A 14,176-nucleotide genomic window follows, 5' to 3' on the forward strand; every position below is an offset into this window, starting at 1 on the left:
TGTAAACTTGAAGAATTCGTGACAATGTTATGGACGATCCTTTTTCGTAGTTAGCACGTAGATTTGGTCTCGCCAATCCTGAAAAACCTTCACTCGAGTTCAAGGCAGTTCAAGGACTGCCTCATAGCTGGCGCCAGCGTGCTGTCCTCTAGGGTTATCTGTTCTCTGGTCACCAGGCGCACCCTGTCGCAACCAAACGCATCGCAAACGCAACGACTCTTCGCGCACGCTGCAAAAAAATCAAGTGACTTTCGCGATGAGCGTGAATTCTTACTTTCGTGTATGGAACCCCATCCAACCACGATGGCCGTTTGATCATCGAAGGTGTGATTTCCGCTCGGAAGGCAGATGTGTCTCGACGTCGGGCCCAGCGTCAGAGATGTGTTTAGAACGAGCATGGCGATGTCGTGATTGTACGTTGTGGCGTTGAAATGCCTGTGTCGGTAGAGGGCCTTCACAGACAGTTCTTGTCCTTTTTCGTGCTCGGAATGGCCGTAGCTGACCCTGATCTCCGATGGCTCCAGACTGCCGTCCCTGTTTGCGGAAACAAACGAAAGTGTTCTTTGTTTGTCTGTTTGATGTAACTTCTGTTTTGTCTGGCAATTGTGTTGACTCAAGAACTCATCGTTGCCGTTCAGAATCACCCCCCCCCCCTCCCTCTTTCCTCCGCCCTTGCGGTAGATAGGTGAGCTTACTATAAACATTTGAGCTGAGTCTGTGAGAAAGAAAGCCTGCCAAGCCCGGAGGCAGATGAGCGCTTGGGGGACTTGATTTCACTGGCTATACTACTTGTGCGTTAGCTTTGGCAGTTCTTTTTTGCCCACAGTCTTAGCTAACACTGCCTACAAGGTTTATTCCGTAAACACTTTCGATATCCTCTTTCTGAAGTCGCCACCAACGCACGTAAACTTTTCGCACTTGTTTTTTTTTTTGTTTGCAACAATACAAAAAACAAAACAACAACAACCACAAAAACGCGCTCATAAAAAGGGTCAATTATTGTTCCCACTAGCTGAGAAACGTGAATCCCGACATTTCCCCGAACAAAAGAAAATCACACACATACTGTCCCCCCAAAAACATTGTTTTCACCACAAAATGAATTATGCACAGCCGAACGCTCATTCTCCGCCCAATGTATAGCTCTAAAGCGGACCGAATCAGACACTGAAGTTTCAGTACTAACCGGTATTTTATTCAAAAGCTCCAGGGCCCCCTATTCTAAATTCCTCTACTCACTGCGTGTTTGTTTAGCGGGAAGTTGGTCAGCTTCGAAGGGCGTCTGGTGTAATCATCGGCTGTAAATGAGAAATGTATCTTGCGGAGTGCCAACTGCTCTGGTCACCGACAGCTCGCTTCGTGATTGGTCCTTCGACGTATACTTATCGGCCGATACAGCAATCTCATTGGCTGTGCGGCGCTAATGAGATGCTCGGACGCTCGCCCCGCCCTGACTTTCTCGAGCCGTCGGTGGCAATGCGGAAGGCAAATCGTCCGCTTCTTGCGCAGGAGTTGCGGTGACGTCAGGACGACGCCGAGCTCTGATTGGCTCCGGTTGAAAGGATAGTGGGTAGACCTCGAGGCAGCTAGCATTGAGGTCTACCCACTGTCCTTCTATCAGAACCAATCAGAGCTCGGCGTTCTGACGTCACCACAACCCCTGGAAAAGAAGCAGACGAACTTGCGCCCTGCGTACGGAGAGGAAGTGTTCCAAAAAGCGTCTATGGCGCATCGGAACGTAAAGGCATATTCAAACGAGGGATGCCCTTTCGGAAAGGGATATGTGCGTGACTCGAATGACCGGTGGAATGAGCGGGATGCCCTCCCGGACGCGTTCACACTTGAGGAAAACTCACTCGCCGCCGACCAAATTTACATGGGCTGAAAAGGACGGCGCCGTTCGCATCTGTTACCGTGTGAACAGCAGACGAACCTGCACCAGGCCGTAGTGGTTACACGACCGCACCGCCGGCAAGATGCTCATTCAGCAGTGCGGGCAGGGGTGGGAATTGAACCCAGTATCCCCATGGGTTCTGCAGCAGGAGCTTTCACTTATGAATGCCTAAATTCACGTACAAAATAAATATTGACGCATCATTGAGTCGCAGAAGATACTGTTTAGATAGACAAGAAAGTGACGCAGGATTGATAAAATATAACTATAGGCCGCTGATTTTTTGGTGTTTATTTGTAAGGGAAATGGGAGGATTTTGTTTTTGTGTTTATTTACCTTTAAGATTCCGGCGTATTTCGATTATATGCTTCTGACGAACGCTAAAAGCGGTAATTATCGTTGAAAAAAAAAAAAAGAACTCATGAAATTTAAGAATTATATTTAAAGAGGGAAGTGTTCCGACGAAAACAGTCAGCCAGCCGGAGCCAAAATTTCCAGAAATCGGTGTTTTCCGGTTTGAACCGATTTTGGATTTTTGGCGCTAAAGAATGTTTATCAGTGCTTTTCGGTTCCAACTGGAAGGTCTACAGCCTGAATATAGTGCAACATTCTCGACGCTTTACCGTATACTCACCGTTTTACGCAGTGTGCAGCCGTAAGCACGTGCCTGGCGGTGAGTATGACTCCGCAGCATCCCATCCATACTCTATATTTAATCTGTAACTTCACCTGTAAGGGGAAGACCAGGTCACAAATTAACAGTTTCTACCGGTAGAATGAACCCTTTCTAAAAAGTTCATCGAGCAACATTGGCGGTCGCCATGAATGGATCCGAGTCCTCGCCGAATGCTGACGTTACCCTCGAGTCCAATCCGTGCTCAGAGATCGGGGCCAAATAATGGCGGACTCGGATAACTGGCGCAACAGCTCCTAGATGGCGCGCACTTTCGAAAAATGGGTCTGTAAAGTTTAACGAGCGGAAAGTACGATTGTCAACTAAACAATCGACGTGCTTTGTATAGCGTTGCTGGCTCCTACGTACGCAATTTGCAAAAGTTTAGCGTGCGCTAAAAACTGTATACCTGCTCGGACCGAATTTAGTTGTGCGTTCCGTAAACGTTGCCGAGTAAACATTTCGCACGATCGTCTTCATTCAATTTGCTAGAGCCGTAGAATTCAGCGTGCTTGCAGCGCCACCATATGCTCCTCAAAATAAATAACGAAAATGAAAACGTTTCCAATAGTTTTGGTTCAAATGAGGTTCAGCCGCAGCTGCCTGGTCAAGCGCGCTTCTCTGCGGGCTACGGAGGCTACGAATACCATGGGTAGCCAAATTCGATCACGGAGTATCCGTCAGTCGTCCAGGGGAAACGACACCTTTTATCAATATGACCTACTGATGTACAGTGTACGGTGACTTGGGCTATTTTTTGAAGGGTCGTTGTTCCGTCGGCGAGGAACTGCGCGAAGAGGCTTAGCGTTGAGCAGATTGCAGTGTTCACGCACATTGCGAGCGGTGAGCATCTTCATTATGATCTCCTACAGCTGCATGGCGATCTGAACCGGCTGCGGCAGCTCCCGATACCCGAAAAGAAATGCAGAACTGAAAACCACGCATCCCCAGCATTCCCGGACACGGTCTCCGTGCGCCCTCTCTTGGCTATTCTCAGCGAAACGCAGTAAAATGATAATTTCAGCCAGACTATTGCAGAAATCCTTAAGTTCCCTGGGATATCTATAGAGGGCACTAATGCACTTGAACCTCAGGATTGTATATGTTTTATTCCTGGGCCCGATACCGATATGATATTGTTGCATTAGGTGTAGGGGCCGCTACGACAAAATTTTAAATTTCATCTCACTGAAATGAAGAATGGTAAAGTTCTCGAGGAATATAATAGCTGCCGACTCATAGCACACACCGCAGTTAAAATTTCGGTATTTTAATTAATACTTTTTATTCCTGGAGACTTTATTCGGTCCGCTTTTCGCCCCTGTAAAGTTAGCACTCCGCCGTGCACCAAGGAGCTTGCGGCCAAGCTACGTTTACGTAGGCTTGTCGAAAAAAAGATTTGTACGATGCGTTTGTGACAGCATATTGACTAAGAATGTGGCGGTTATAATGTGACTATATAATAATTAGATGTTTACAATCAAAATTTGTGCCCTGGATTTCAAGTATAAGCAATTGTTACGTAGGGTCAGAAACAGTTGCATCGTATATATTTTGCTTTGAATTTGCCTGTGTACGTAAAGTTTTAGCTCGGTTACAGACACAAACTGAACAAAATTCTTTCAGGCGCGCATAACTAGAAATAGCTAGAAATATAACTAGAACGGCGCGCCGCTGGCCGTTCGATTCTGTGTCTTTTTATGTATCTTATTTTATTTATACATTTATACGCGTATAAATAAAGGACACAACGACGACGACGTTGAGAGGATGACACACCGGGCGACGGCGGTGCCTCAATCTGAACTCGGAACCGGCAGCTTCTAATTTGACTGGGCTACCACCTCCTTGGAGCTTGATGCTTCAACCCCAGTGAGCAACAGCGCCATCATGCTCCTGGGGCTCCTTCATGCGCCGATCGAATGGCGTGCCAGATCCCCATGGCTCGCTGCTGACCCGCCCAACCCACCTCCACGAAACCTGGACTTCTGCGAATCGGACTGCCATCCTCCCCAATGTCAACAACCCGTCGTCATCATGCATGTATATACTCATCACATTACCATGCTCACTAGACGCGGCACCGCGGTCCTCCATGCTACGGGCTGCTGCCTTTCCTCGGTGCCGCGGCTCTCCAGACTCAGATAAATAAAGACTAAAAACTAAGGACTAAAGACAAAATGCTTTGCTGACCACCAGCCGGTAGCGCATTAAAAGAATAAAAAACAACAACAGTGTTTCCTCGTTTGGAGGATACCAATTCCAAAACTACACCATACTAGTGGCGCGCGTCACTGAAATAACACACGCAATACATAAAATAACAGATCGTCTCTTGAACGCAAAACGGCAAAATACACATAATTGGGGAGATTTTTTGTTTTTAAAAGCCAAACTCAGAAACCTAAACTAATGTTTGAAGAAACTCGGGGTATATCGTGCGCATCGTTTCGAAAAAATATCAAACGAAAACATCACGCAACAATTTGACGTTGTTTCACACCTCGAGACAATGGCTTGCACTGGCGCACCTAGAGCCACTAAATGAGCTACACTAAATAAGCGTTGCTTATTTAGTGGCACTAGGCGCACCGATCCCCGGCGTAGCACAGCGCGTAGTCATGAAACGTCTTCGACTGGTGATGATGATAGCTTATTTGCTAAAAAGAAAAAGAAAACTCGGCGCGGACCTCCCCTCCGTCAGCGCTGGATTCGGCGCTGTAGGTGTCCTGTCTAATACAAATGAGCGGAGTGGAATGTATACTCCCCCTAGTAAAGTATTTGGCCAGACGCAAACGGTGAAAAGGGTGGGAGGCCCGGGAGATGCCCAGGAGAGGAGGTTCAGATAGCGGTCGCGCGCTTCGAATTCTCCGTTTATCTTGCTCTAAGGTGCCTACATGTCTGTCTGTCTGAGGATGAAGACATCCATTGTTGCCCTGACTGTACCAGCGCGTGACGCTGTCGCGCCCTCGGTGCGTGACTTGGGTGGTAAAATGGCGTCTATGTATTAGCCAAAGCTACTCGCTCGAGCTGAGTGACACCAGATTGCGCGCGCTTCAAAATGCATAAAAAAACGATTGGGCGGAAAAATAGCTGAGGTGTCACCACTTCAGCAATTAAGTTACTCAAGAATTAAGTTACGGCCGCATTTTGGGTCTCTTGGGCGATAACCGCAGAAATGGGTGTTGGCATGGATATTTTGAGAGACATCATATGACACATAATGGGTGTTGGCATGGAGATTTTAAAAAACATCGTATGACACATAATATTAATAAAAAAAACGATAAATAAAAATACAAATAAAAAACGAGACACGTGCCGCGCGCCACTTCTGGGAAGAACATGGCGTTTGAAATCTAGTTCAGTGCTGCGCTGTGCCGCCATGATCTTCCCAAGGGCTGCACGTTGCACGTGCCTCGTGCATCGAAGCACTTTGTGCTAGTTTTAAAACATGAAGGGGCTTTAGGTTGCTCAAGGTTGATACGCCACGTGTCGTGAGAACCGGGAACTAAAACAGCGTGTCTCAGAAAGCTGGCCATGTAATTTCAGGTAACACTGGACTTCGCGAACACCACGTCGCCCATGCTTCGCCAGTCGAGGTAACCGCCGTCTTGAAAGTGGTGCTCTCACTGGGCCAGAGATCTCTGGACAGCTTCCGGCAAAGCCTGCTATCCCGCAACGTAAAATCCCCGGTGTTGCGAGAATACGCAATACGCTGGCCCTTCTATTGCGTTCTGCCCATGCGCTCTACGCACGCGCTCTCCTCATCCCCAATTTCTTTGCGTACGGTCCGCTAAAACTGCCTAATGACTCTGATATCGTCGTAAGCAGGCCTTTCGCCCATTTGTTTGGGGTGCAGGGTGTTTTTGTGTAGGCGTACCGATTTGCTAAGAAAAGCCCGTAAAAGTACACGCATCCGGTCTGTGAAGGTGAGTTATACAGCCAAGGTAGACTTAATATAGGGGGCAAATCGTCACGATATGTTGGATATTGAACAAAAATATGTTAATTACCTTTTTAATAAAAAAAAAAAAAAACCATACGCTTTCAAATAAAAACTATCTTAGCGTCACCCAAAACAAAATCAGTAAGTCATAGCAAGAGTTAAAGCGCACAATAAGCGCGGTGGTGCACTAAAAGTCACCACTTAGTTGAAACACGGCCAACACTTACTGACGTTTATTTGTAGTTTCTTTTACTCAAATGAACGTGCTGCTGTTTGCTTTCCAGCTTTGCTTTGATTTGTTTTGTCGACTTGTCGTGTAATGTTTTGTGGTATTGTTGTTATTATATAACCATTTTGAGCTTCGTCGGCACCATGCCTATATCTCTGCCCCACGCGGTGAACCCCGCGAAACAAATGAAAAAGATAAAAAGAAAAGGTCTATTGGCACACTCAGGGTCTCAACATGGTGCGCATTGCCTTCCACTAGTTTACTGATTTAGCGACTAGCTCTAATCGCATTCTTCAAATTTGACGAAAAGACGAATTTACTGTTTAGTCTTGTCTATCCTGGAAATATTCACCTTGAGGCCAGTTCAAAGCATGAGTGGACGACAACCGCTTTATCGCGGAGTCTTATACAGCGTCGGATTTGTGGGCGGAGCGAATTTTCCCGTCTTTCCGCAAGTACAGCCCTCGAGAAGCGCCCAGGTAACGACACTTAGGTGGTGTTGACCTATAGGTCAAGCCTATATTCGTTCCTATTGCAGTAGTACATGCAACCGTTTATAAAAGTAGCCACACGAGACCTTCGAGTTATTTCTGTACTGCACTTTTGATTTCTTGTTTGCGCCGAGTGACAGAAACAAATAGGAAAAAAAAAAAAAGAACTACAGATGAGTTTACGCTTACTGACTGTTCAGTATAGTACATAACAGTTGTGAACGGGTCCTCACGTCGGACTGACTAAACGGTTTTTCTGAACGTCGACATTACACCTGCTTGTTACGCGTTGCCTCGCTTAAAAAAGTATATAGTCACACAAGATTGCTCCGTTAACAGGAACTTCTCACGCCAAAGAAACACCGGAGAAAGTTTAATAAGCTAACTATGTATTTTAACCCTTGTTGCTTCGGGATTGGTTCCTTGGCCTCCCTTAGGAAAACGCCGCAATTTCATTGGCTGCGGAGGTGTAATGAGATGCACATCATTTGCAATGCCCTGCGAGGTGGTCGCTGGCGATGCCAGGTTTTGCCTACTATGGTCAATGGTAGGCAAAACCAACCATGGTCAATAAATAATAAATACTAGGTCAACGCGTGATCTGGCAGGAAGGTATTTCACAGCGAGTGAATTTAAATGATTTAGTTAGAGCATTGAGCAGGAGCGTACCTAAGAAACAAGTACTAGCGAAAACACACGCAAACAGTGAGTGTGCCGGCGAGTTTACGATAATTAATCATAATGTAACATTCGAGACTGGTGCGGAACACTTGATAAAACTTTCAAGCCGAAGGGACATACAACAGTAGGACAAAGTCTTAAATTGTTGCCAACGCAAAATATTCTATTGCATCCGTTAGCTCTTTGAAATAAAATTTTCAAGGTATGCAATTAATCGGTATAGCAGTGCGATTCCGAAAATATAACATTATAATTTTTGTCGAAAAAACAAACAAACAAACAAAAAATCTGCTCGCTGTATGTTGAGTTGGTTAAAAAAGATTTTGCACGACTTACCATCCAGGGAAACGTTTCAATCGAGGCAATCGTTCCATTCACGATGCGAGCGCTTATTGATGGTCGTCCACATTCTGTTGAGAATAAAAAAAAAAAACACAAAACAGCCAAATAAACAAAATTTAGTCGTAGACAATCGAAACATTGATAGCTTCTTGTTTTTGTAAAGCTGTGAGTGAGTGAGAAAACGTTTCATCAATTCCATAGAAGATGGAGTCAATGATGATGATGTGCTGGGAAGCATTGACCGAAGATTTACGCTGGGGTATGGTCGGGTAAAGATTAGATCGATTAGAGGGTTGGTGGTAGGTATGGGATGAAAGGTGTGGGATGCGAGGAGTAAATGTTGGGAGATGGTGTCCTCGCTGTCTTCTTCCTTTCATCTTTCACCGTTGGGGCGCTGTGCGGGTGTCTTTTATATGTGCATGTCCAGTCTAGACCCTTCTAGGAAGAAGAGTAGGCTGGACAGAATCGCTTTTCTCTGTTTTTTCCCCCGACGGGACGGTGCCAGGCTGGTGGGGTGGGGGTCTTGTCTGTCTTGTGGGCCAACGAGGCTCATTGCTGCAGTTCGATCTTCTTTGAAGTTCCTGCGTTCCCACAGGAGGTGGTGGTCGTCGGGCTCGGTGGATTTTTTGAAGTGCGGGCACGAGTCCGGGTCTGGCACACAGTTGGCCGGGTCTGCTCTCTGGCGCTTCGTGTCTTCCCACTTCTTGAGGACGGCCTGTGTTATTGTCGCGCGGGCGGAGTCTCTGTAGCCGGATCATCTGGTGTCTGCGACAACCTTTCAGGATGGCCTCCTCGGGCTGTTCACCTTCTTCGGCGAGTTTCTAGCGGACTGCCTTCTTGATTCCGGCGCGTCCGCGTTGCATCGCACCGACCGGGTCGTAGCTTGAGCCTGGTGCCGCTACTGGGACAGCGGCTTGCGGGCGATCGCCGGGCCCGAGGTTGAAACTAAGGAGCTCCCCGGCGGCGGCGTCTGCGACTGCGTTCCCCGCTATGTCCACGTGACCGGGTATCCAGTCTATGGACAACCTGATTTGTCTCATTCCCAGCTTTAGGGCCAGCAGAAATTGTGTTCTGATTGTTTGACGGGTCCCTATAGCTGCGTCCTACAGGCTCTCACGACGTCTTGCGAGTCGGCGAATATTCTAACTGGGGTTCCGTTGTCAGGCGTGCTGCTACTAACACAGATTCGGCTTCTGCTTCTACGGCGGAACGCTATCCTAGGTTTCGTGCGCGTGATTCGCTCTTTCGGTGCGTGTACGCGAGGGCCGCCGCCTTGTGTTCTTCGGAGTACGCCGCATCCATGTATCAGATCGTCACGTTGTCCTGCGTTTGCTCCACCGACGTCGTAACGTTGTCCTGGTTTGCAAAGGCTTGTTGGGCGTGACCACTACTCTTTCCTACGGAAGGAGCGGCGCTGGTATGTTGCTGTTGCTGCTGTGTGCGACGTTCAGTTTCCATCTTAGCAATTCGGCCCGGGCTTGCCCCTGTTTCTTGTGCCGCAGCTTCAGCTCAAAGTTGCTTTCGCCCTGCTTGGCGATGCCGTCTACCGACGACAGGGGAACTGCTTTGCGTAGTTCTTTAATTTTCGTGCCCCTGGGTAGACCTTATATGCAGTGTCTCGCTTCGTTCAATAACGTTAAAAAATTGGGTTGTTTGTATGTTTATACAGCCTAGAACTTAGTCTGCCTCAACGGGTGACTTGTCTCCCAGCTGTAAATGAGCAATTGAACCACAACCGCTAGCCTGTGGTCTTTAACGTGCACCACGCAATAGTGATACACGTCCGCACGCCGGTACGATGCTCATCCAGATCGAAACGGGACAGAAGTGTAGATCAAACCCAGGATTCCTGGGTTCTGCAGCGCGAGCTTTCGCTCCACGTGCTCGGAGCTGGTGCGCGCTAGGCCACTTGGCCACCGATCTCCCCGTAGCGTTTATAGCTTGCCTTTATGCTGCTTGCTTAGCTTATTCGTGGTGAGAAGCTCGCTAGGTGCACTTCTGTTTTCCACACTATAGGGAGTATTCAATGGACGCCATATTTGTGGGCGCTGTTTAGAGCGCATGATTAATTGATTGATTGAAACGTTTATTTGAAAGACCACGCCTCTGGCTTGTGGGCCTCGTGTGGCGTGGGGGAAGGGAGAAAGGGAGCTAGCAATGACGATGGATCAGATGTACCGTCCGATCCCGAAGGACCGGAGGTAGGAGATGATGGATGAAAAGACGGCTGTTCTATCCGCGGGTTCCGAGGACCTCGGGTGGGTCCATTCCCATAGGGCCTTCGGTCGAAGGGAAGGTGGCAGGTTGTTGATCGCCGCCGCCCGTTCGTTTGACGTCTCTGGACAGAACCATACAAGGTGGTCACAAGTCGCGGGGACACCGGAGTGGGGACATCTTGGGTCAGGTCCCGTGTCCTCCTGGTCTGTTGGCATGTGGATTTTGCAAGCCAAACGGGAGTTAGCATAGTGCGAGTTTGCAGTCTGTGCAGGGCCACTCGTTCCCATCTTGGAAGCCCTCGAGGGATCCGATGGGGGTTAGCAGGGAGGAGCGCAGCAAGTCGCGCCTTCTGGGCATTTCTTTCTTCTTTTTTGATCTCATAGAGGTCGAAGACTTCTTTGCTTGAAACATCTCGTTGAACGGGTGAAGGAACCGGGCCTTGTGAGGGCTGAATACTTGCTTGTAGCAGTGCCCTCGCGGCCCCGTCCGCCCGCTCGTTCCCCGAAATGTTGGCGTGGCCAGGAATCCACGAGATGGTGATCTTCTGTTTAGCCCCGGCGAGGCGAACCAGTTCCCGGATGTGCGCAACCGTAACGTTGCACGTGCTCGACTGCCCAAGTGCGCGCACTGCCTCTTGGGAGTCTGTGTATACATGCGGGTTTCACTGATTTCTGGGCGTGGCATGGTCGTGGCCGTTTCCACTGCGAACAGAATCGCCAAAAGTTCTGCCATGCAGGTGCTTCGTGTACGTGAGGTAAGCTGGTTTCTCGTCTCGTTGCGAGTAGGTGAGTGCCATGCAATTGCAGTTGGGCCGCTAGTGTCCCTCGCTGCATCCGTGTAGAAGACTTCCACGTGGTTGAGGAACTGGCTGATTTCCTTGTTATGAATGGCCGCTTGCGTGGCTCGTCTCTCGGGGCGATCAGGTCCTTCGTGACTTGGAAGGGGTTTGACAGGGGTGACTGCCTCCGCGTTTCAAGGTGGAGTTGGTGTCGGCATGAGTGGGCCGTTGATGAGGTGGGCGCGACCACTGGACGTGAGTATGATTCGACCGTGAGGAGTGCGAGACAGCCGTTGAGCTTGGCTCACCCGCATCTCATCGGCGATATCACGGATAGTATTCATTTGAGCGATGCTCTAGAGTTGGTCTACCTGCGTGAAGTGGGGAAGTCCAGTGAAAACTCGCATGGCTGCTCGTAACATGGTGGTGAGTGCAGCTTCTTGTTTCTTTGTGAGACGAAGATAATTAAGTCCGTACACCACCTTAGAGATTAGGATGGCACGGACGAGGCGTCGAAGGAGGTCGTCCTGTGCACCCCATGTCTTGTCTGAGATGGCATTGAGTAAGTTTAGGCCTTCTTTCCACTGCGACTTCACCTGCCGGAGCCATGTGATAGCGCCACCTTTGCGGTCGAATGTGACTCCTAGAATTTTGATAGAGTCGGTCTGGGTAATAGGGACTCCATCCACCTGCAGTTGAATGTCTGTACGGGCGCTCCGGCGTCGGCCGGGAATGACCATATAAGTGGTCTTCTCCTTTGATAATTCGAGGCCTGATTGGAGGGCGAAGGTCGTGACGATGTTCAGCGCTTTCTGCATATAGAGTTGTTGACTTTCCGCCCCACCTGCCGTCGTCCATAGGGTGACGTCGTCCGCATAGATTGTAAAGCGAATTTGCGGGACGGCTTCGAGGGCGAGAGCCAGGTCCACCATAGCGAGGTTAAAAAGAAGCGGCGACAGGACCGCCCCCTGGGGAACTTCAATGTTGTTAGTTCTCCACTGGCTTTTGGTTTGACCGATGGACACCTGAAACGTTCGGTCTTGGAGAAATGTTTTGATAAAGTTTAGGAGGCGGCCCTGAATACCTCGCCTCTTTGCTGCATTCACAACGGTGCTGTGTGGTATGGAATCGAATGCTTTGCGTAAGTCAATGGCCACAAGCGTACGCGGTTGGCTTTTGAAGAGCCGGCGCTCGTAGAGGTCATGGTAAAGCATGAGTAGGCTGACCTGTGTCGAGAGGTGAGAACGGAAGCCCGTTTGCATGGGATGAAAGGCCCCAGTCGACTCGAGGATCCAGGACAAACGAGCATTGACCATGCGCTCTAGAACTTTGCACAAATTTGACGTCATGGAGATTGGGCGAAGGTTTGCCACCATGTTGGGTGCCTTGCCAGGCTTGGGAATAGGGATCACTGTAGATCTCTTCCATTCGGGAGGTAGCTCACCCTCCTCCCAGATGGCGTTGAAGATGTCAAGAAGCTCCTTCATGGCGTCCGACGGAAGGTTCCGGAGCGCGGAGACAGTAACGAGGTCCGGGCCAGGTGCCGACTTGGCTCGCGCTGTCGCGAGAGCGTCCTGGAGCTCGGCGAGCGTGAAGAAAGCATCCGCCGGGTGTTCATTTTGTATGGGCTGCCGGACGTAGACATCTGCTGGGGGCGGCTCGGGTTGCTGCGGGAAGAAATAATCTCCCGCCTCTGCCGCGAGTTATTCTTCGGCAATGTCGAAGCGGAGGGCCAAGTTGCTTCCGGTGTTGCAGGTTTTTGTTTTCCCGGCGAGCCCTTTATAGGCCCGCCAAAGCGCACGGTAGCCTATCCGCTCGTTAAAGGAGTCGCACAGTTTCCGCCAGTTGGTACGGCAGAGCTCGATTGTGTATTTCTTGGCCTCGGCCGTGGCGTGATTCAGGCGGATCTTGTTCTGGAGGGACCTCCTGGTTCTGTAGCGCATAAGGGCCTCCAGTCGCCTGCCCCACGAGTTGATGAGGTGCAAGTCGGGTTGCGGTGTGTCTTCTTTCACGTTGTACTCAGTGCGGGCCTCCCGTAGCGCGTGTTGGATGCGTTCCGTGAAGGGGACGCCGGCGAGGCGGGTCATGGCGGTGCGGTAGCTATCCCATTTTGTGAAAGTGACCTGTCGCCGGGACGAAGTGCGTATGAGAAGTCGTATACGAATGGGAAGGTGGTCGCTGCCCATTGGATCGGCCTGCACTTGCCACTAAACCCGTAGATCGGAAGAGGTCCAAGTTAGGTCGGGGGACGTGTCGTTTTGGTTGGAGCATTGGGCCAGCCGCGTGGGGGTGTCTGGTTCGTTGCAGAGGTGAAGACCAGCTGCGACGCAGGCTTTTTTAGATGTTTGCCGCGGGCGTTCTTGTTCGGATATCCCCACGCGGTATGTCTGGCATTGAAGTCCCCCGCAAGTATAGTACGCTTGTCCTTCTTCACCAGGTCTTTGATCCAATTGGCTTCATTTGGGCCCACGGTTGGCCTGATATATGTGTTATGTATATCAATGGACGTGTCCTTAATTTTGACCCTCGTGGAAACAACTTCACGGTCGTCAGAACACGCTGCCTCTGAGTTCAGTTGTGTCTGTGGGTGTGTTTTCTTTACAAGAGTGGTTACAATTCCAAAATTAGAGGTTTGTCTTTGTATACTGGGGTTTATGTAAGTCTTGTAACCCCTAATCTTAATTTTCTCTACGTTAGCTTTATGTAGAAGAATAACGTCGGGCGTCTTGTTTTTAAGTGCAGTAAGGCGCGTTTTGAGTTCATAAAGTTTCTGTTGCAAACCACCGCAGTTCCATTGGAGGATCCATGGTTGCAGTTTGTCGCGGTGTTTGTGTTGTTTCGGTTTGTGTGAGGCACTTTGGGTGCTTGTACCTTTTTTGGGGGGATTATTGTCGGTCGTTACGAGTGTCTATGAGTCTGCGG

General features: G+C 49.4%; 1 protein-coding gene across 1 annotated transcript in view; it reads right to left on the reverse strand.

Annotated features, from left to right (window-relative positions):
* Positions 1–14,176, reverse strand: part of LOC8038104 (trypsin beta-like) — a 39,145-nt gene that overhangs the window by 19,795 nt on the left and 5,174 nt on the right. Inside the window, exons 3-5 of the mRNA XM_040213916.1 lie at positions 8,254–8,327; positions 2,529–2,623; positions 275–534 (exon numbers count right to left, since the gene is read on the reverse strand). Of these exons, the coding sequence (XP_040069850.1) occupies positions 275–534; positions 2,529–2,623; positions 8,254–8,327 (429 nt within the window). The remainder of the gene's footprint in view (positions 1–274; positions 535–2,528; positions 2,624–8,253; positions 8,328–14,176) is intronic.

The sequence above is a fragment of the Ixodes scapularis genome, unplaced genomic scaffold (genome assembly GCF_016920785.2).
Source record: "Ixodes scapularis isolate PalLabHiFi unplaced genomic scaffold, ASM1692078v2 PGA_scaffold5__190_contigs__length_132052651, whole genome shotgun sequence".
In the NCBI taxonomy this organism is placed as follows: Eukaryota; Metazoa; Arthropoda; class Arachnida; order Ixodida; family Ixodidae; genus Ixodes; species Ixodes scapularis.